Source organism: Halichoeres trimaculatus, unplaced genomic scaffold (genome assembly GCF_033239565.1).
Source record: "Halichoeres trimaculatus isolate MK-OKI-2021-1 unplaced genomic scaffold, fHalTri1.1 fHalTri1_scaffold_6, whole genome shotgun sequence".
NCBI lineage: Eukaryota > Metazoa > Chordata > Actinopteri > Labriformes > Labridae > Halichoeres > Halichoeres trimaculatus.
Window position 1 is genome coordinate 9,383,377 of NW_027437184.1, and position 23,683 is coordinate 9,407,059.

Sequence of the window (23,683 nt, forward strand, 5' to 3'; positions counted from 1 at the left end):
CAGATAGTAACACAGGTTGGCAGAGCGTTCATCGCCCCCCTGATGCAGCTTTTATCACACTCTGTTCTCTTTGCTGACCTCCTGAAGTCAGGAACAGAGCAGCCCTGTCTGCCTTTCAGAACGTAAATCACATAAATCCCTTCTCTCTGACTGAGACCTCCTCATTTTATTCCACTCTCCATGTCTGAGAGGAAAAAAACATTGTCTGATGGAGGACTGAGATCACTGAAGAGTACCGAACAGACAGCTGCGGTACAATTTGACTTCATTTTCATCCTGTGTAAAAATAAACACAACTGAAAACAGGGAGTAAAATCAGAGCGTGGAGAGTCGCTCCATGGGGCCCTGGATTGGGAACGCAGACAAAGGTTTACAAACCTGGAAACATAATTTTACTGAGGAGGGAGAGTGGAGTTATACATAACTATAAATCAGTTTTAAATCCATATCCGCTCCAAAAAATGAGTTTGATTCTTGCAGGATGATTGTTAAAAATATGGCATAAATAATCCACAAAAAAAACAGGATAATTTGATTTTTTTTAAACAGATTTTATTCAAAAAACAAGGCCAATATTGACAGATCATGGTTTTTAATTAAACAAAACAAACTTCCTGAATCATGGCAAAAACATTACATTGAAAGTGATATTTTGTCGATAAATTTGGCCATTTTGATGTCCCGCTTAGAGAGCCCTCCACAGTCATGTGTAGTCAGTGTGATCTGGACCTGTGAGGACACAAACACATTATTTCAGTAAAGTTAATAAAGTTCTAAACTTTTGGTAGAATCCAAAAATAGATATTGATTCATGCTCATATAAAACTTAAAAGGACAAGATGAAAAAGTGATCAAACGTCTCTGATATTGGTCCCTGATCAAATCACATGGTTTGATACAACAAAACACGATTCTGACAGACAGATTTGCACATGAAGTTTGGACTGCTGGTAGATTTGAAACCAGATAAGAAAGATCGATCATTCTTTTTAAATATGAAATCTTGGAAGTTACACTTTCAAAATGTGTTTTAAATATGTCCCATGTCCCATGTTTCCTTCCAATGTGTTTGCAGAATTCTAGTTTTAAGAATGAACAACAAAAACATTACCATCCAGACCGTTGTTTACATCCCCTTCTATGTTGAGAACACATCATCACATTTTTTATGTTTACACTTTTGAGGGATACAACAATGACATTTTTTAATCAGAAAAATATGTGTCAAATTGTCAATTCTTTTTTGGCTTATTGCATTTTTTAACAGTTTATTAAAGTCCTGTTTCCACCAAGTGGTCGGGTATGGATCAGTACAGTTTGATACAGGTTGAATCAGTAAAGCCTGATCTTGTTTGCGTTTCCACAGCCAACCGTACCCTTTTTGGTAGACAATGTGTAAGCCGAATGCTGACACGACACAGTGGGGTCCAACGTATCCAATGAAGAAGAAAAATGCAACACAGTAAAAAAGAGCAATAATGAAAGACACAGTACATCTATTGGTCTTCTTTGTTACAAAGTGCAACCAACCTTTTGGGGTCGGATCTGTCTGTCTGGCACATAAACTGTATATAGCGTGGACAGCGTTGCCCCACCATTTTCTACTGTACGGTTTTGAAGCCAAAATACCCCCATCACAAGTGCAGCCATTGGCAGCCATTGTGTAGCTAGATTCTGCGCAGTAAAGACTGTGAGGGACTCTGGGAGAATCTGAGTGGAGCCAGGTGACGAAACTAATAATATTTTTTTTTTTTGAGAGTCTAATCACTTCTTGACTCTACCTCCTGACATATTTTACAATCCCTGTAAAAAAGTACACAAGAATGGCAGCTGCCAGTCATTGTTAGACATGACGTAAAGCCTCGTTTTTAACCTTTTATAACTAATGAAAATAAAACTTTTCAGAGAAAAGAGGACTTGAATTTAAGGCGGCCAAATAATATCTTCAAATCACCACAACAATCGGAACGAATCGGAATGAGAAACATTTCTACGAGGTGTATTCATTTTTAAAAATTTGACCACAGCCCATCTGAAATGACTGGAGAGAGATTTTTTTACCTATACTGCAGCCAGCCACTAGGGGGAGCAGTTTTTGTGGCGACCTCACTTGAAGCCGAGCAAGATGACGTCCACCTTTTTTTTACCGTCTATGATCTGGTACCAAAAAGTGGGAAGGTACAGGTCGTTTATTCAGAGACCTATCTTGGTTTCAGTCAAAAGAAGCGACCTTTTAGACTCTCACTGACTGCACAGGGTGTTTTCTGGCTCCACCCACTAATGTGTGATTCAGCCAATGACGTTTCCCCCTTTCAAGCAGCTCTGCAGCCCAGCTGAGCATGTTTGTAAACTCACATCTTAAAACTGAGAGCAAAGACAACAGAACTGAGCACACAGACAAATTAATGGAATATTAGCAGCAGCTCAGCGTAGATCATGTATTTAGTGGAGGCTGAAGCCCACTCGGAGTGGGATTTGTGAGAAAGTGTCTGGTGGAAAGTGTTGCGGGGGCCCAGAGACCTGTAGCACGGTGCTGCAGCCACTTTAATAAAGAGTGGATTAGGAGCAGCATTCCTGTTAGAGCGGCCCAGTCCACCACACACTAACTCAGCGGCTGCAGCCTAATGCGGAGAGATTTTCAGGGACTCGGTTTGTCATATCAACCGCTACTTTATTTCTAAGGCGGAGGAAAAGAGAACATCTAGGAGTGTTGGGGTTGTAGGGGGGCTTTGAGGAGGCGAGGTAGAGATATTTGAAGAGCTTTCCACAAGAAAAACGACAGGATTAGAGCATGAAGCTACTTTTTTTTTTCTTGTATGTGACAAACTGAGTGTGGAACAGACCTCTCCAGAAACAGCAGCAATTGTTTGACACAAAAAAATCTGGCTTCATCCAGGGGTTGATTGATTTTGGTGTGTCTATAATTTGTTATAAATCCACCGTGGCATTGCAAATACAGCAGGAACGATAACACAGCCACGATAACACAGCTGGATTCTTCAAGCTGTGATTTCTTCGATAAATATGAAAGCACAGCTTTTATCACTGTTATGCAAAGGGCTGGGATGTAGAGAAAGTTATTACCTTGTTATAAACATTAAACCATTCTGGGTGATGGTTCATCTTCTCTGCCTGCAGAGCCACGCGCGACATGAAGCCAAACGCCTGCAGAAACAGAAACAATCACATCAATCAAAGACAACTCAGCAAGATTTTACCAGAAACATTTTAGCTAAAAGTCCTTCATGTAACTGTTTGTGTAGCACATTGTGCCTAACCTCTCTGATAACAAATGAATGGGATATTAAATAAAGAAGAAAAAACTTGAATGCAAAGGAACTTTGAATAAGGGAATGAGTCTTGACTTTTGGATATTTGAATAATGATTTAGTAAGAAAAATCGAATGTTGATGTGATAATTGTTACATCGTATCTCTCTTTTTCCAATTGTTAATTGCCAGAAAGTGGTTGTAAAGCATCTAAAAGCTGTTTGCTTCAGCCGTCAAATAACAAGGATCTCCCTCAATAACACAAAACATTCATATTGACGAAAAAGTAACTGAGAGGACGTCCTTTGAATGTCTCTTTGCACAGTGGACTCACTCACTCACTCCTGCTTAAACATCCACTTGACGTCCAAAAAGCTGACGTTCAAATGTTGAACTGCGTATTGACCAGGGATGGGTGCTTAATAGTTACTTTTATAGGTACCGACCGAATTCTGTCAAAAGTACCGGGTACCGATTCATGCAAAATCAAAAGGTACCATGAGTAGGTACCCAAACGAATCCTTGAGACTGTGAGGGAGTTAAAGAGTAGATGATTTCCCATGCTGGATATGAATACAGCATTGCAAGGTTAAAAACTGAGGAATAAATATGTTAAATTGAAATGAAGTTAGATTTTATTATTAAACAGATTGATATTTCTTACCAAAAGCACAGAAATTAATACCGTTGAGTACCGAGACCGACTGCCTGGTACCAGGAATCGGTACTGTATCGTTTCAAATGTGAAAGGTACCCATTCCTAATATTGAGGTCCAAGTAGGGTCATGGTTAGACATCCAAATAGCGGGCCTAATTTGAACATTGCGTTGGGGATGGGTACCTTTCACATTTGAAACGATACGGTACCTGGCAATCCTAATAGTACTCAACGGTACCAATTTTCAGTACTTTTTTGTTTTTATGTGGTACAAAATATCATTTTTTTAAAATAATTAAATCTCTTTTTTCTCAATTTAACATATTTATTCTTCAATATAAAACCCTGCAATACTGTGTTCATGTCCAGCATGAAAAATCACCTACTCTTCTAATCCCTCACAGTCACATGGATGCGTTTCAGTTCCTAAACATGGAACCTTTTGAGTTTACGTGAATCGGCACCCAGTACTTTTGATGGAGTTCAGTTGGTACCTATAAAAGTACCTAATTTGGTACCCACCCTTATGTTGTGTAGACATCCAGAATTAGTCTTGGACCCACAGACGTGATATAGACGTGATCTGCACATCTATCAGACGTCTAATGCTTAGTGGGTAGGTGTTAAAAGTAGGGGTGCACCAATCACAACTTTCTGGCTGATCACCGAGCTTTAAAAAGCCTGACCTGCCGATACTGATTTGGGCCCAATTTTTATTTTTGATGTTTTATAACTGACAGCATATACCTTCAATGTTCCGATCTTATTTTATTGAAAATCATTGAACAATACCAGTAAAACAATAAAATCTTTATGTTTTAACTTTAGTTATATGAGATCAGTTTCATATGTAAGGATGGGTGGATCTCTGCTTCCTGATCCCCAATCCCCAATCCCCAATCCCCCAAAATTAAGGAAATCAGCAGCCATTTGATCGGTGCATGTCTAGTTAAAAGGGTTTACCAGGTAAATCATTAGGAGCAAATCTTATTTAAAAAAAAAAAAAGACCCAGTAAGGGTACAGCCTTTTGAGGGAAAAGGGAAAAAAAGAAAGGACAAAAAACCCCCATAAAAAGTACAAATCCATTTCAAACAGGTCAAACGGGACAAGAGGGACCAGAGCAAAGACCCAAACAGTTAATTACCTGCCTGAAATGATGCTAGATGAGCCTCATAATGAGCTCTACTGTGAGGGGAATAGTTTTATACCTTTTTACTTCTTTTTCTGTTCTTAAAACGTATATTTTTTACAATGATTAAATGATTTTCCAAATTTAACCCAAATATTTACAAAAAGCAAACGTACAGTCTGAACCTGCAGACACACAGTCTGCCGCACAGCCACTGCTGCTGCAGAGAGAAGTACAAGACGGCCTCTCTGTGCACACAGACCCCCTCGTGAAGGCATGTGTTCATACTTCCACACCCCTCGTCAGGAGCAGACAGCATGCAGACACACACACTCTTCATATTTCCACTTTGGCATGTGTCTCTCTCCAATCACAGCCCATCCAGGGAGTGATTATGGTTATTCTAATTATCTACAAAGAGGAGAGAGAAATCCCTCCTCGTGCCCACGGTGAAGAGAGGAAAAAAAATCAGGTAGAGCTATTTCAGAGCAATTTCCCTTCTGCAATCTCAATTAAGCCCCTAAATACTTCCTCCCTGTCTAATTAAATCAACTGAACAGCCATTGTTTACAGGCCGGGGCTTCGGACACGTCCATCACCTGACATGACGAAACAGAATTACTCTGCTGGAGAAATTGCGTTAAGCCTTTTTACCGTTTGTCCTGCTCCGTGCCCGTGCAGCGTGGCGGCGGCTGTAACACGATCAGCAGCTCGATCAAATTGGTTATCAAGGAAACAGTCTCCTGATCAATTTAAGTAATTGGCATATTCCTGCAACTTGACCCCACTGGCACCAATTTGGAGTCTGAGGCGGTCTGCTTTTTCTCACTTCTCATTGGCTCTAATGGAGATGGCTAAGCAGGCTGTCATGTCAGGTGTTGTTTGAACATGCCCCCCTTTCTCTCTGCTTTGACTCTGCCTCTCTTTCTTCTCTTCCTCAGCTCTGACTAATCTGCTGCTGAGGCACACTGAGTGACAGGTAAAAGGATTCAGTGTGAACACCTGGGGATTCCGGCAGATTTTTGAGTTAAAAAACATAAATTCTCCCCTTTCAGCCAAAAACAAAAACTCACCCTCTGTATTTGCTATTTCACATAATGACATTCCTTTGATACTCACTCTGTCAGACTGATTCTGACCTGTATTTTAGTCATCAACACCCATTACAAGTGAAGCCAGGAACTTTAGAGCTCCCCCTGTTGGCTGGATTGCAGATGGACAGATGAAACACGAGTCAAACTGCAAAATCTACATTTTTTCTCCAATAACATTTGTTGTTATTCTGAGTGTCTATTGAGTCTCTTTATGATTTAAAAATCATATTACAGAGGCAATCAGTGAGATTTATCAATTAGATTTGTTCTATGCTCTTCCTCCTGCAAATTTTCTCTGTTTCTCTGAACAGAAAGTAGGCGTCATAAGTTTTCAGTGTTAAAGTAAATAAATATGAAATTGATCACTGAATCTGGGGTCTGTTTTACATACACTGCAAAAACAGAAATCTTTTTAAGTGTTTTATCTTATTTTAGGGGAAAATTGTCTTTTTATACTGGAACATGAGCCACATTTAACTCATCAGTTCAGAGAAATGTCTTTTTTCAAGTTATTTAAAGACAAAAATGAGCTCTGAATTGCTTGTAACACGGTAAAAAATCTTCAAATGGAACAAAAATTGCAAGTAGAATAATGTCTAAATACAAGCCAATTTCTGTTGATCCATTGGCAGATTTTTGGGGGACTTGTTACAAGAAATTCAGACTTCATTTTTGTCTTAAAGTAACTTGAAAAAAGACATTTTTTCTGAACTGATCAGTTGAATGTGGCCCATATTAGGTCTAAAAAGACATTTTGTATTGAAAATAAGAGAAAAAAACTGTAACATATATGTGTAACCATGGCCACATTGTTTACATGTAAACTCAGCTGTCCGCAACCTGTAGCCTGTCAATGTTAACTGGTGCAAGGCCTGATGTTTTCCCTCAAGGTGAGGAGAAGGAGGTGAGAACAACGCGCTAGTTCTCAGGTGTGAGCTAAGAAGTGATGACATCGACCTGTCCTTCCATCCATCGTTACTGAGAACATAAGATATACCTCCAATAAGATGGACAAGCTAGCCGTGCTAACCCAGCAACAGAGGGAATACCAGAAGGTTGAGTAGCATCATGTTATTTACATACATGGCTAACAGAGCTAACATCAGACATGAACACAACATTTGAAGAGCTTCACCTACTGTGAGCAGACAGGACACAGGAGACAGAGACTGAACAGACTGCTGAAGAAGCTCAGTCCTGGACCCTGTGGAGGTGGAGGCTGGCTGAACTGTAGAATGATGGACAAACTGTCATCATCTATCTTGTAATGGATCTTTTTGCACTTTCTATACACATTGTTATCTTTGTTTCTTGATTGCTGCTATGACTCCTGAATTTCCCCTAGGGGATGAATATAATATATTTTATTCTCTTATATTGTATCTTTGTTTCAAACTGTGGGTGATCTAACAAGAAACACCATTCATCCTTTGGTTCTCAATCTGGTTTGTGGAACATCCAGAAAAGTAGGCTCTCAAGGATCTCAAAGGGAGTAAAACAAAAGCTCAGAAATATGGGAGGGACATTAAAAGTGATAAATTGTCCTTTCACTTCAGTGTTAGTTCAAGATTTCTTTCCCAGAGTCAGCACATAAAGCATAAAAATGTTTTTAATAATAAAATAAATATTCAAACAACTTTTCTTCCATAATAGTGTCTGCAATTAAATAAATTATGTATAACTCCCAAAAGTTGTTGATGTTTTCCAAACTTCAAAGTGCCACACACTTTACATCATACTGCTTTAATGAGGAGAAGTGACATACTCTCTGAAAAACAACATGAACAAACTAATGTGCAAATGGACCAAAGGGCAAAATATAATTTGGAGGGGAGCAGAATGTGAAACAGAAGACGCCAAGTTTAACCAGATGCAACATGAACCCTGAGAAAGGAATCTTTGTGGGGAGTGAAAACACGAGAAAAGCAGTAATCTCCCTCTGCAAATGAATTGGAGTTGGATGTCCAAAAAGCTTGAAATCCTTTAAAAGCCAGAGAAATGGTGCCCTACATCGGCCTTCTCCCACAGGTGGAGGTCCCTCGGGGGCAGTAAGAGGAGCAGTGGGACACAATGCTGGCGAAGTGGCGATGCTGTGCCTGTCAGTCACTTGTAGGTCAACTCGACAGCCTCCACTTGGGCCAAACAAGGAAAGGAGACTCCCAGCTGAGGCCTTATGTCAACAAAGGTCAAGGACTCTGCCTCTCAGAGAGCTTTGTATACACAGTTTGTAATGAATGGGCTACAATCCTCCAGCCAGCAGGTCATCCATCCATCCATCCATCCATCCAGCCAGGCGTTCTCTCAAACTGGCCCAACAAGCTGTAGCTGTCAGACTCAGCTAATTTGACATGACACTACCCAGGCCTCCATCTCAAATAATCAGAAACACCCGTCAGCAGACCCCCACTGTGCCCCTTTCTCCACATACCCGCTTCTGAGGGGCCGATTTGGTGCTATTACAGCGTGATTGTCATACAACACTGGATGAGACAATTTGACGTCGGAGCAGAGTGGTGTTTCTCTCTCTTTGCGGCCATGGGCTGGAGTACAGGACTGAGTTTCAAACACATGTGTCTGTTATTTACAGATCGGTTTTCCACCGCCGCCCGGTCCAGGGGCTTAGAAACGCCTGCTCTGTCTTGCCAGCACTAAGTGCATGCAGATTGTGCCTACTCTTAACTAGCCTCTGACAGACTCACACATGCAGTACACACATCGCAGACTTGGGATACACTCCGCTATGTGCCGAAACACACATGAAGACTCTCCTGCGTTACACAGCGCCAGGACTACCCGATGATTACCCTGCGATGAAACCTTCGCTCCTCCGCGGGGAGAGGCAAGAACGCTGTGAATTGCACAGCGGCGGCGGTGGTGGTGATGATGATGACAACCACACCTCTTTTGTCTCATTTCTCTTCTTTCCAAAACCGCTCTCTGCAGGCTTCCAGCTGGCCGGACAAGGCTGCCCGCTAAGTTGACACGTAACTTAAAGCAAAATATTGATAATTATGAAGCAAAGCAGCCAAGTTATTCCATGTAGAGCGCTCTGCTGTGTGTGTAAGATCATAATCTGCTCAAGCTGACACGGAAGAGCTTCAATTTGATACTCTGACTAAGGCGATGCACGTTGTGAGCACTCATTAAGTGACTAATATCCTGTGTTAGCAATGTCCACGCAAGTCAGCTCCTATTTATGTAAAGGGTGTCATGTAATGCTCAAGTATGGCGTTAAGGCCAACTCATGCAAACCCTGTCATTAAGTGCAGCATTACCAGTCAGGGCTTAAAAAGACACCGGGCTCGTCAAAAGAGCAGACGTCAGGAGCCATCTTAGCTTACCCACTGACTTATAGCGAGATTATCTAACCACCTCCGTGAAGGGCGCCACACCTCGTCGCTTCCCTCCAGCCATTTTTCTCAAAACCAGATTAATATAGGATGCCTCCAGTTCCCAGGGAAAGTTCCAGTTTGGAGACTGGGAGGTAGACTTAACACTGCTGAGCCGAGTAACGCGCCTCTCGCTGAGAGTGAGGGATGAAGAGTGAGTGCATGTGTGAGGTGAATATGTAAATAAAAGTGATATGATGAAATTCTTGAAAAATTAAAAATATTCAGGCTGATTTTTATATATATTTTTCCAATTCAAATGAGTTTATTGAATCTCCAATGTAGACTCATCACAACTGATTTTTTTACATCTTATTTCATCATACAACACATACACAAAAAATCAAGGTACCACCATTTTTCCAGTGTGTGAGATAAGGGCTTATAGGTATGGAGTTTGTGTGTGTGTGTGTGCCTCCTGGTGTATGTGTAGAGCAGGGGGAAGGGGGACGGCTCTGAGACTCTGGTTTACCCAAGGGCTCAGGTTTAGTTGTAGGACAACTTATTGAACACAAGCAGAGCGAGGCCCGTAACGAGAGGCCGAGGCTTGAGGGAGATTTGGAAGCAGAGGGAGCCCCTCACTGAATATAAAAAGGGGGATCAAACTCAGAGAGCGAAGCACCGCGAGCAGGGGGGAGGCGGAAACACAGCAGCACTATCCTCAGGCTCCAAATTGGAACTTAAGTCCAGGAGCTGAGTGGACGCTGCAGCTTTTTCCGGTGCTTGTGATGTGTTTAGGGTCCTTGGGGAACTCCAGCTGAAGCTTATTGTCTGTGTCATATTTGTTTTTGTATTCACTTTGTTGTGCAGTAATGACTTTATATGTTTTTTTTGAAAGACTTGTTATTCATCTGTTGCACAAACATATTTGACGCAAACTGCTGCTGTGTTTCAAACATGATTTAAAACAGCTCCTGGAGCCAGTCTGTGGGGTTCAGCTGCATCTCACCTTCGCCTCTCTGAGGTATTTTTGCGCTCCTGTTGAGTTTGGCACAGCTGACTAAAACACCTCTCTGTCCTTTTAGACTGGTTTTCATTTTGAATTCACTGTTCTTTGGCTTTTTTATACACACAATAAAGTCAGTGAAGGCAAACAAAATCAACAATTAGGTCTTTTCCAAGAGGAACACTCTTCGGTTTCAGTTTACCTTAACTTACTGCATGTATTAAGCAAAAATGATGCTGAAACCTTGATAACAGACTGAGTGAACCAGGGTAACTAATTCTGTGGTATAAATATGTGTCAACACTCATGCTACTCATTTGAGGATCAATTCTGACAAATATCGATATTAACTGGAAAATTTAATGTGTAACTCCTGAATCTTAGAGGATAATTTACTCCAAGGTTTTGTACCAACACCTGCCCCCCAGGAACATAAAATCAAACTAGCCCGTTCATGTCATGTGACCGGAAGTACGGCGACTCCACTCTGCTGTTTTAGCCTACTAGCAACAGTCAAGTTGGCAGCTGCGAGAGTCTTAAGCAAGAGCGTAGCTAAGAGAAAGATGAGTGTGGTGTGGGCGTTTCACCTGTGGATAAAACTACAGCAAAATGTGGTCTGTGCAGTAAAAATATGCAACACTGCAGTGACACAACCACTATGTTTCTAGTTTTGATATTTCATTTAATTGATATTTATTTTGATTATTATTTGTGTTCAATTTTTATATTTTAACCAACATTTATGTTCATTTTTATCTATTGTTTGGTCTAATTTTGGCATTTCTACCGAATAAATATAATCAACATTATTTATGTTCAAGTTTTATATTGTAGCTAATATAGTTATTTTTTTCTATAGATTTTGACATTTTTATTCAATTAATTATAAATATTTTTAATTTATTTAATGATCATGTGTATTGTTAATTAATTTTGTGTTTTATTTTGTCAATTTTATTAAGCTGATATTTATATTTAGTATTAGTTGTGTTTTCTTTTTATATTATAATCTACATTTTTGTTAGTTGTAGATGAATTATGCATTTTTTATTCTATTAATATTAACGTTAATTATTATTTGTTGGGGTTTTATGTTATCTGATATTTTTTTAACTTATCATTTGTCTGTTTTATTTTGCCATTTTTTGTAATTGAAAATTTGAATTCCTTTTATTTTTAATTTAAAATTTATTTTATTGTTTGTTTCTATTTTCTATAAAAGGCCATCAACAGTGTTTGTCATGCAATTTTTCTTTAGAATTAAAAAAAAATAAATAAAAAAATAAAATAGAAACAATCGCCTTTTAATAGTCTGCAAAACTTGAAGAAAACTACTCTGGGAAACTTCCCTTTTTACCCTTTAGTAAAAATAAATACAGCACTGACTTTAGAGATCTGCTGAAGAAGTTTTCTCAGTTTGTTAAGAAGTGGCTTATTTACTGTACAGCAACCCGCAACTTTTCCATTCACAGTGCAGCCTTTGAGGAATTTACTCCCATTGCTGCGTTGAGTGAATATTTGTGGACAAAGAGGGAATGCCATTCTTGTCACTTTCAGCTAACATGACAACAGTTGAGCATGCACAGCTCACCTCCTCTACACAAACAGCATCTTCAAGAGACTCATTTCACATATGTTGTATGTAAGATTCCGCTGCATCCTCTGAAATGTATAGCAGATGGTCATCTGTAAACAAACACAGCATAGAGCTGGTCAACAATATCAGTGACTGCAACCTAAATAACAAACACACAACTCAGAGCAAAATCTACAAAAACTTAGGCTCTTTCTCTCTCTCTCTCTCACACACACACACACACACACACACACACACACACACAGATGTTTCTACGATTGCAGTGACTCGCTCTGGACGAAGAGAGTCCAAGGAGAGGATTTAACCTCTCAAATTCGATCAGATATTACTGGCGTAGATGAGGAAAATAACTCCTGCTGACTACGGTTTACCCACATGCCGCAGATAAATTACAGAGCAGGTCACAACAGCATCACAACACTTTCCACTTGTTGTAATCAAAGCAAAATAAACTCAAAAAACCAAATCCAGCTGTCCTTTTCTCCTTTTCTTTTAAGTTAATTTGCAGCTCGGAGAGGCTCTGTGCCTGGTGTATTCAACTTTAACAGACTGCCACTGTGCATTCATAGTCACATATATACAACTCTACAGCCCCCTAGAGGCCACAGTGAGGAAGTCTTTTTACTCACAGACTAACATGATTTGTAGCTGTTATTATAAACTCCCAGGGTATCTGATTTCCCTGTGCCCATCATGGAGAGATAAGTGGCGAATGGAAATCAGTCAGTGTTTCTTTCCTTACCCTTGCCCCAGTAAAAAAAGGCTTTAATAAGAGTCGTGAAAAACAAGCTTGAGTTTTTAAAAATGCATCAAAGAGGGTGAAAAAGACGAGCAGAGAGCGTTGCCAGCGTGTAAAATTGGAACAACATGAGTTCATTCCCCAATAACATGGGGCACAGAGTGGGAATGAGAGACAGACAAAGACAGAGAGTGGGAGAAAGACGGGGTAGAGAGGGTGGCAAAGAGCTAGAAAAAAAAAAACATCCACCAGAAGGAATGATGGGGTTGTTAGTGGTTTGTGAACCAGATGAAACATTTTAACCAATTTGATTGTTTGTGAAAGAAATCATTCTGATCGAAACCCCAATTGCTGCCAACTGGAGGCCTGGTGTGTCTCAGGGTAATGCAGCCTGACGTGTCGGAGTAAGAGGAGAGGCTGTAGAGCCAGAGGGAGCAGATGGGGGAGGTCAGCACCAGCCTCTTGACTTCAAACGTGGGGAAGTGTAAAAACAGACTCTTTTAGGGGCTAAAACAACTAACGACGGGATTAGAGGAAGTCCGCTAAGTGGCCTTGAGATGATGCAGTTTACTTCTCCTGATACAGTGCTGAGGAGAAGTGGAGAGCTGCCTGCCTGCATGTTAGTCTTTCTTTCCATTCAAAGAGGCTGAACTGGAATGAAGTGTCAATTAAGTCACAACGCATGTGATGCAGATAGAAAGGTCACTAAAACTCATATTATTATCAAATCTGCACCTGAATGATTCATCCTACATGATAAAGTAAAGATATTCATTGTTCCAGACTTTTTCATGTGCATGTGCATATTAGTAGACAAAAGTGCTCAGAAAAGTCTTTTACCATCCAAAAACAAACAAAAATTTAAGGTGGACAGATATTGATTCTCAGTACCAACAGACCAATTTAGATTTGGCATCTTGAAAAATAAGTGTGCAAATTTTGGCAACAGAGGCCGTGTTTAGCTTGATTCATTCAGACAAGTTGGCGTTCTTTAAACACTTAACTATGAGCGGCATAATAATGTCTAGATCTTCTGTAGTCAGCTGACAGATACAATACCATCAACTTCTATCGAGTGTTCCTGCTGTCACGGCTGGCTCAAAGCCAGAGACAAAGACCGGGAGGAGACACGGAGCACATGTTGGAATTCAAAATTTATTTACAAAAAGAATAAGAATGTTAGTCAGTGAATCAGTGGTGTAATGCGTGCATGCATACAATATTTTCTTTGCCCTTGATATGGCGCACATCCAAACAGTAGGACTGCAACAATAAGGACCACCGAACCAATCTTTGGTTTGGACATTTTAGAGAATTTAGGAATGTCAGTGGGTTATGGTCAGTAAAAACAGTGACCGGCACCCCGGAACCGACATAGACATCAAAGTGTGTAACAGCCCACACTAGAGCTAAGGTTTCTTTCTCAATGACTGAATAATTCAATTGGTGTTTGTTGAATTTCTTTGAGAAGAAACTCACGGGCCTATCCACCCCCTGGCAATCAGTTTGCAACAATACTGCACCTGCCCCGACATAACTAGCATCCACATGCAAGATAAATGGTTTTTCAACACATGGAGCAGCCAGCACTGGAGCACCACACAGGAGAGCCTTGGCGTTTTGGAAAGCCTGCTGACAAAAAGGAGACCACACAAATTTAGCGTCCCCCTTCAACAGGTCAGTGAGAGGGGCAACAACTGAAGAAAAATTCCTACAAAAGCTGCGGTAGTAACCTACCATACCCAAAAAGCGCATCAGCTCCTTTTTTGTAGTAGGGGTGGGAAACTGAGCTACTGCCCTCACCTTTGCCTGTACTGGCCTAACCAAGCCCTGTCCAACTACATGTCCAAGGTATGTGACTGTGGCGTGAGCAAATTCACACTTTGCCAGGTTAATGGTGAGATGTGCAGCTGCCAGACGTTCAAACAGTGATCTAATCCGTGCCATGTGACTGTCCCAGCTATGGCTAAAGATCACCACATCATCTAAATAGACGGCACAACCTTCTAAATCCCCAACTACCATATTCATTAAGCGCTGAAAGGTTGCTGGCGCATTTCTTAAGCCAAAAGGCATAACTTTATATGAATATAGGCCAGATGGTGTAGTGAAAGCAGAGATTTCTTGTGCTCGCTTAGAAAGTGGGACTTGCCAATAGCCCTTAAGCAAGTCAAATTTACTCACAAATTTTGCTGATCCCACCTGGTCAATGCAGTCATCCATCCTGGGAAGAGGGAAAGCATCCGGCTTGGTGACAGCATTGACCTTTCGAAAATCCGAACAAAATCTGGGGGTGTTATCAGACTTGGGGACAAGCAGGCAAGGGGAAGCCCAGCTAGAAGATGAAGGCTCAGCAATATTGTTATCTAGCATGTACTTTACCTCAGCATCAAGATACACACGCTTATCTGCTGACACCCGATAATAACGCTGTTTAATGGGCTTTGTGTCCCCCACCTCTATGTCATGCTCAATCAGATGTGTTTGCGAAGGAGTGTCACCAAACAAACTTGGGAAACTACGCACGAGCTCTACCAACTCACGACGCTGTGGCTCCCGCAAATGCCCCAGTAAATTCTCCAGATTCTGAAGAGCTTCAGTGTTGTTAAGACGACCACTCAAAACTGCTGCATCAAAGTCACCAGAATCCGTCTTGGCCACCCCAGTCTGAGGAGAAACCACAACAGTGTTAGCAACAGCAACAGGCAGGGCACACCCTGAAGCAGTGACAACAGGGGCAACACTATTGACTGAACGAGAGTAGTAAGGCTTCAGCAGATTCACATGACAAAGCTGTGACTTCCTTCTCCGATCTGGAGTAGATATTAAATAGTTTTCAGGAGAAGTCTGTTTTAAAACTGTGTGTGGACCTGTGAACTTCGCCTGAAAGGGAGACCCAACGATTGGCAACAGTGCTAGCACCTGGTCACCTGATCCAAACTGACGCTGCTTGGAGTGCCTGTCATAAATTTTCTTCATTTTCTCCTGAGCTGTGGCCAACATCTGTTTGGCCAACTCACCTGCCACATACAGTCTGTGCCTAAAACCATTGACATAATCAATAAGGTTTTTTGGAGGATCCCCACTTTTGAAATTATCCTTAAGGACAGCCAAAGGACCCCGTACAGAATGTGCAAAAACTAAATCATTTGGGCTAAACCCGGTACTCTCCTGAACAACCTCTCGGGCTGCCAGCATCAACCAGGGCAAGCCTTCCTCCCAATCCCTGCCCAGCTCAACACAGTAACACCGCAACAGAGACTTAAGCGTCTGGTGAAAACGCTCCAGTGCCCCTTGACTCTGTGCATGGTAAGCTGTAGACTTAGAGTGTTTTACATTGAGTTGTTTTAGAACTTGAGCAAACATATGGGAAGAAAAATTTGTTCCTTGGTCACTTTGTAAAACCTTTGGAATGCCAAAAACTGAAATAAACTGAGAAAGGGCTTTAACTACCGATCTTGTTGTTATAGACCGTAAAGGAAATGCTGCTGGATATCTGGTGGTTTGGCACATCACTGTCAAAAGATACTTTGCACCTGACCTAGAGGGAGGCAGAGGACCAACACAGTCAATGATAAGGTGTTCAAAAGGTTCACCAATGGCAGGTATTGGATGCAGAGGGGCGGGCTTAATAGCCTGATTTGGTTTGCCTGCGATCTGACAGGTGTGGCAAGTCTTGATGTATCCTGAGACATCTTTCTTTAATTTAGGCCAAAAAAAATGTCTTAAAATTCGATCGTACGTTTTCCTTACCCCCATGTGACCCGACTTATCGTGGGAAAGCTGCAACACCAATCTGCGAAATTTAGCAGGTACTACAATCTGAAAAGCAGGGTTTCCCACACCAAATTCACCACATGGCACCCACTTTCTCACCAAAAGACCATTTTCAAGACCGTAGCCCTGCGCCTTGTCCTTCAGCTCTGCCACAGGAATCACCGCCTCCATCAGATCTTTGAGGGAGGAATCCACATGCTGTTCTGCCACTAACTCTGCACGTGAAACAGACAACGGAAAATCAGACAAATCAACAAAAGACATCATATTAGCATCCACCTCTTCAGGACCCTCATCCATACGAGACCGTGAACGAGTCACAGCACAAGCTGCAAACACCTCCGGGAAGACACGTCCAATCTCATCAGTCTCAGCGTCAATCTGTGGAGCCGAACTTACAACAGGAACCGGAGGAGGAACCGCGGGCCACATGCGCCTGCCAGCTAGCCCATTACCCAGGATAACATGGACTCCCTTCACTGGCAGCGCTGGACGCACCGCCATACACACCTCACCCTGGACAAGATCGGAAAAAAGGTGAAGTTTGTGCACAGGTGCGGACAAGACAGACAGTTCCATACCAAGGCCCAGCTCGGAATCTCCCGTATCAGATTCTTTAGAAAAAGGAAGAACTGAGGACAGCACAAACGAAGCTAAAGCCCCTGAGTCTCTGAGAATTTTTACAGGTACCCTCTCGCCATCAGCTGAAAGAGAGACAAAACCATCAGAAATAAAAGGCAGGTAAGCTTCATCACACATCACAGGATCAACTGCCGGAACCACAGGACAATCTCCAGAGACATTACCCAGTGGAGCCGCCAGTGCCACAGATTTAACATTACTTTGTTTGTTTTTCTTCTTCAAAGCAAAACAATCTGATTTTACATGACCCTTCTTGTGACAGAAATTGCAAATTTTATCAGAATCAACTGAATTTGTTGCACGTAAGCCAACATCTACAGCGGATTTCAGCGAGGCGGCGGGTGAAAATCCGTGCGTAATGGAGTTATCCCTCTGACCACCGCCACCACGCACATTTCCCCAATCACGATGAGTCAGTACGTACTGATCGGCCAACCCAGCCGCCTCACCAACTGTTTTTACCTGTTGCTCTGTCAAATAAGCCGCAATCCGACCGGGAACCGCACATTTAAACTGCTCAAGCACAACGAAATCACACAAATCCTGAAACGTTTCAACCTCGGATGCGGTACGCCAGCGAGTAAAATAATTCAACAGATCACGGGATAATTCCAGATAGGTCTGTTTATCACCTTTTTTACTGTTTCTAAAACGCTGGCGATACGCCTCAGGAACCATCTCATACGCTTTAAGAACAGCACTTTTAACTGACGCGTAATTCAAACTGTCAGCCACAGATAAAGCCGAGTATGCCTCTTGCGCTTTCCCAGTTAACACACATTGCAGCATGACGGTACGATCAGCTTCAGGCCAGCCCCTGACATCTGCAACTCTCTCAAACAAAGAAAAAAACGTCTCCGGGTCACTCTCATTAAACCTCGGAACAAGACGCAGATTACCGAGAAGATCAAAAGAGGGCGAGCGGTCTGCAGCGGAGCGATCTCCACTGAGACCCTGAGCAGTCATGCCGAGCTTACCTTCTTTTATCAAATTTAATTTATCACGCTCCAAATCGATCCTGGCTTTCTCTGTGTCACATTTTAATTTTTCAAGAGCCAACTCCTTCTCAACATCAGCCCGATGCTTAAATTTATCATGCTCCATTTGTAGCAACAATAACTCTTTCTGCTGTTCAAATGACAAACCGGCTGTTAGACTTTGCGACACCGGAACAGACAATCCCGCCTTGCCCTGGAGACTATCCTCCTTAGAAACGGACAACACCTCCATTTCATACAGATTAGCTTTTAGGATAGCCTTAACTGTGTCTTTAAGTCGTTTATCACTTATGTCCACATTGTAATGGTCCGCAATCTTTAACAACTGGTCTTTAGTACAGCCATCCAAAAACCCCTCAGACGGAGATTCAAAAAACTCCTCAACTCGAGCCATATTCCACAATTTCCGAACCGCAGAGAGCAAGAATTAAACACGCTGGCTTAAATAGGCAAATAGGAGCGTCCCCACTATACTGCCTGACCAAAGCTTACTATCTCCACCCTAGTCTTCATGGAGCCCCATACGGCGGGTATTACGCACTGGTGACCGCGCCTGGTAAAGCGACCAGCAATGCTGGCAACCTCCCCAAACTTACGGCCATGCCCCCTACCACGTTCACTCCAGCACTAAAAAAAATAACAAACCCAGCGAAACCCAAAGGGGTAGCGCTGCTGTACCTACCAGGGGAAAGTAACTTCAGCTCCGACAATAATATGAGGCCAGCATGTTAAAACTTACCTTCACACGGCCGAAAGAAAAAAAACACCACACTCCACGACTCCAACTCCGCTGAACTGAAACAAACGCACGCAGGTGATCCGGGTAACCCGATTACATCTGATTACGCACACGCGAGACCAATCACAACAGGGAACCCCCACACTTACGTCACTGCAGTTCGACTCCGAGGGAAACCCCCAAATCACGGCACCTGCGAGCAGTTAAACGCAACACAGTACAATTTATTAACGGCGCACAAAGCCAACAAACGCCTAAAATTAAACACAATTGGACGAGCCCCCAATTTGTCACGGCTGGCTCAAAGCCAGAGACAAAGACCGGGAGGAGACACGGAGCACATGTTGGAATTCAAAATTTATTTACAAAAAGAATAAGAATGTTAGTCAGTGAATCAGTGGTGTAATGCGTGCATGCATGAGTGTAATGTTGTTTAACAAAATATAATCAGAGCGTGGTGGAGGGAAGCAGCCTGCCGACAAAACTTCCCCCACGGTGGAATGACTCCAGCCTCCTTTATAGGATACAGGAACACCGGGCCCAGGTGTTCCGAATCCTCTCTGACCCCTTTTAGCCACACCCACCTGCACCTGAAAACAGAAAGGGACAGCCAGCAAACGACCAGTAGATGGGGTCGTCACACTGCTAACTGTTGACTCTCAGTGAAACGTGTCAGAGATAAGTCACCAGTTAACAGGGTCAGACTTTACACTGAAACACCAGCAATGTCAGCGGTTTTGTTATTAAATGTATCCTCTATATCCTACCACAGGTAACCAGGTTTGACTGCAATAAAATAATATTAACTGCTGATATTCTAAAAGTTTTTGTTTTGTGGATTTAACAAAAATGTTGGTTTTGGGCCGAGGTGATGACCTAACATCGACTCACTACGGAGGATAAATATAAGTAAACTTATATATTAACACAAACAGATTTAAGTTTGAAATAAAACTATGGTATATTATCAAATGATTAACCAGTCTTATTAGTAATCCTATAATTCAAACCATTAATTTTCTGATATATCTGGTGCAATTCTATGTCCGGACAGTTTTCTGGGTCCTTTATTATCACTTTATAAATACAGTCTGGTAATTGCCAATGGATAACGCAGTATATATCAAGTGGCTTGTGTGTTTAAAGTTCCCTCTGGGGTATACACTGCTTTTCTCCACTAAAAATGTCGGTCCAATGAATGTCTGTCCTAGGGATGGCTACCGAATTAGGTACTTTTATAGGTACCGACCGAAATCTGTCAAAAGTGCCAGGTACCGATTCACGTAAAACCAAAAGGTACCATGTTTAGGTACCAAAATGCATCCTTGTGACTTTGAGGGAGTGGAAGAGTAGGCGATTTTCCATGCTGGACATTAACGCAGAATTGCAAGTTTATATATTGAAGAATAAATATGTTATGTTGAAAAATGTTTTTATTTTATGATTAAACAAATTAATATTTTTACCACACAAAAACAAAAAAAGTACACAAAATTAGTGTGGTTGAGTACCGGTACTGATTGCCAGGTACTGGGCACCGTTTCAAAGGTGAAAGGTACCCATCCCTTGGCTGTCCACTTGTTGATGTCTTCCATCCACTCACTGATTTCTCACAAACCTGTGAGTCATTGTTGTTAAAGTAAGAAATGTGTTTTTCTGTGGTTAACACCCTCACATTGCTTCACAAAGCATTGTACTCGCTGCACTTCTGCTACCAAATGCGCACACAGTCCTAACTTACAAACAGTAAATAGGTCCATAGAGAAACAGAATATTGGTGGATCATGACACTGATAATTGATATCTGGAACTAATGTATCTAAATGCCCAGGTATCAGTCATTTGGTTTTAAAAGGTGTTAGTCTGTGATATTTTTTTAATGGTTATTTCTTTTCCTTTGCTTGTTTTTTTTGTTTCCTTATTGATGAAACTTAGCAGGGATTTTATTTTGAAGGCTGAGTAGCTTCTTCTTTGCTCTGTCAGGTGACTCCACCTGAACCAGCTTTGTTTGTTTGCTAGATACCTCACTCCAGTCTAGAGGTGTCTAATATTTAACTTGTCTTGTGTTTGTGTTGTGAATGTTTTTTGTTTTACTTTGGTTATTGGTGATAGAATATTTTGTTTTGTTTTGTTCTGTGGCTCCTTATTTATTTATTTTGTTTATTTATTTGTTTGGTTAGTCTGGACATATTTTATTGAAGGGGTATAAATGTTATATTAATCAGTAGCAACAATTTTCAAAAAAAAAAAAAATATGACACTACATCCTGTAAAATTCACAATATATATATCCCAAACCCCTAAACCAAACCATCGAACTGAAATTAAATCCTCAGTTTCTTAAGTCTATTCCAATTTTACTTTAAATTAATATTATCATTTAAAATAAATTCACACACCTGATTAAAGGTTTTAAAGTGTAGTTCTTTGAAGATGGCGTCACGATCTTCCACCTCCACCCAGCCCGAGGCTCTGAGCTCCATCACCATCTGATCCCGGTCTGCAGGAGAGAGCCAGTGTGCATCTGAAGACTGAAGACACAAAAATATCTTTGTTTTTCTTTACTCTATAACCTATTTTTGTTTTTATTTTTCATCACTATTTTCTCTTATAATAAACAACTATTTGAAATATCAGTTTCTCCTCTTAGCATCACTGGATTCAGATGTTTATTTTCTTAATTAATTCTTTCTTATCATGTTTGATTCAAATGTGGTGATTCTGAATTTTTCAGAAAAAAAGTCGCATGATCTATATACAGGGTGTCTAAAAAGTGTCTTTACATTTAAAACAATATGCATTACAAAATCAAACATTTTAAACAGATTTATTCTATGTAGTGTGTGTGTGTGTGTGTGTGTGTGTGTGTGTGTGTGTGTTAAGAGTACAGTCTTCATGTGCTCTGTTTAACTAATGGTGCCCATATAGAGCTGTTTTTGCTACTAATTTTGAATCAGTTTCCACATATCTGTCTGTACATTTTCTCACGAAAGTTGTTTCTTCAATAGTAAAAAGATTTTGTGGATACCTTGTTTAACAGATGTTAGGTGGTGCTATTTTCTGCTATGTCCGCAGGGGGGCAGCCTATAACCAATCTTAACTGCTCACCTGTGCCATAACAAGTTACCAACTGAGGATCTAAGAATTAAGGTTGTCTTGTTTTAGTAATTTTTTAAAACTATGTTTTCATTGAACATAAACTTTTCAACAGCACGTTCAAAAATGTAGCCAAACTTCATTCTAGTTGAGATACATGTATCCTGGTTGTAAGTTTACAACCTCAGGTAAGGTAGCATCATTAGCTGTATAATAAGTGTGTAGCATTAACAAACCATTAATTACAAAACAATGTCTGATACATTTTAATTAGCAATTTGTAGTCACATGCGATAACTTATATGAAGCCTCTTTACTTAATACTGCTAATGCTAACAGAATTTAACCTAAAATATTATTTGGGATGATTTTTCCGTCAAGCTACTAACGCCGAATTAAAGAAAAACCGAGAAACGTTCATGGTAATTATATATATTGTACCCAATGGGTATATCTTAAAAGCAATTCACTGATAAACGTTTATTGCAGCATATTACACGGGGGATTTGGTGGAGTGTATGCTATGTCTGTCTTAAGAGCAGCGCGTGTTCGGCAGCACAGCCGTTACAATATGGAACACGAATGTGCGCATGTGTTGCCTCTTCCATACACTTCAACGTACCTGTTATACCTGACGCTAGAAAGAAGCAGATAAGATGCTGACGCTAATAAATTAATGTGAATATAAGCTACACCACAGCTCTCACCATTTTGGACGAGTTATCCCTGGAGAGCGGAGGCAGCAGCAAGAGACTGCTCGGCCTGATCAGACGGCTGCAGGGCCACAATCTGCCCGTCCTCAGGCTAAAAATTAACCCCGACATAAGCAGCCCTTTGTCGGCTGTCCACTCTCTCAACTTTCACCACTTCTGCTGTGTGTGTGAGTCCCAAAACACTCCCCTCGTTCACTAGCTCACACATTTTATTGTAGCTGTTTAGTTTAGTGCCTGATCAAAAATGTTTACAATAATACTGAATACTTGATTTCCTGTTCATTCATCTGTATTATTTTTCTTTCTACTTATTCAGTTTCACATTATCTTTTTATATCCAAATCCCGTTTGTCCTTTGTAAATGATACTAACACAACAACAAATACACGTATAAAACTCAAAGGTTTCATATTTTCTAATTTAAGAATTGAATGGTTTCATTTCATTGTTAATTCTATATGAATATATTTCTACAAAAAGTGCATGAATTGCATTCCTTGGACCTCCAATAGACATGGATTTTTTTTTTCTCCATATCAGGTTATTATTGTTAGTATCATTATAATTATTTAAAAAACGTAATAATAAAAAGTAAAAAACACTTTAAGCAGGCAGTTCACAATTATGGAACAGTGAGAGTGCCAAATTACAAAAATAAATCTATAAAAGAATAAATAAATAAATGAATTAATCAATAAATTATATAAGAATCTATAAAAGTATAAATTAACAGAAAAAAAAATTAAGAATCTATAAATGAATTAAAAAATGAAGGAAAATGAATTTATGAATAAATTATATAAGAATCTATAAAATAATTAAAAAATGAATTAATAAAGTATATAATAATCTATAAAAGAATAATTTAAAAAACGAATCAATAAATAAATTATATA

General features: G+C 40.6%; 1 protein-coding gene across 1 annotated transcript; it reads right to left on the reverse strand.

Annotated features, from left to right (window-relative positions):
• Window positions 1-569: 569 nt before the first annotated feature.
• On the reverse strand, window positions 570-23,004 carry LOC141791951 (pterin-4-alpha-carbinolamine dehydratase 2). Its single transcript, XM_074672670.1, has 4 exons — window positions 22,782-23,004; window positions 21,378-21,509; window positions 3,085-3,165; window positions 570-729 (listed from the first exon to the last, which is right to left on the reverse strand). Exons 1-4 carry the CDS (start codon window positions 22,896-22,898, stop codon window positions 634-636), a joined length of 426 nt encoding a protein of 141 aa, XP_074528771.1. The 5' UTR covers window positions 22,899-23,004; the 3' UTR covers window positions 570-633.
• Window positions 23,005-23,683: the final 679 nt, after the last annotated feature.

Excerpts from the sequence above, each read along its gene's own strand:
- LOC141791951 (XM_074672670.1), bottom strand. The coding sequence starts at position 22,898 with ATGTCGGGGTTAATTTTTAGCCTGAGGACGGGCAGATTGTGGCCCTGC. Across the intron at positions 21,510-22,781 it reads GGGATAACTCGTCCAAAATG|TCTTCAGATGCACACTGGCT; the intron begins GTGAGAGCTGTG and ends TTGTGTCTTCAG. Across the intron at positions 730-3,084 it reads GGTTTAATGTTTATAACAAG|GTCCAGATCACACTGACTAC; the intron begins GTAATAACTTTC and ends GTGTCCTCACAG.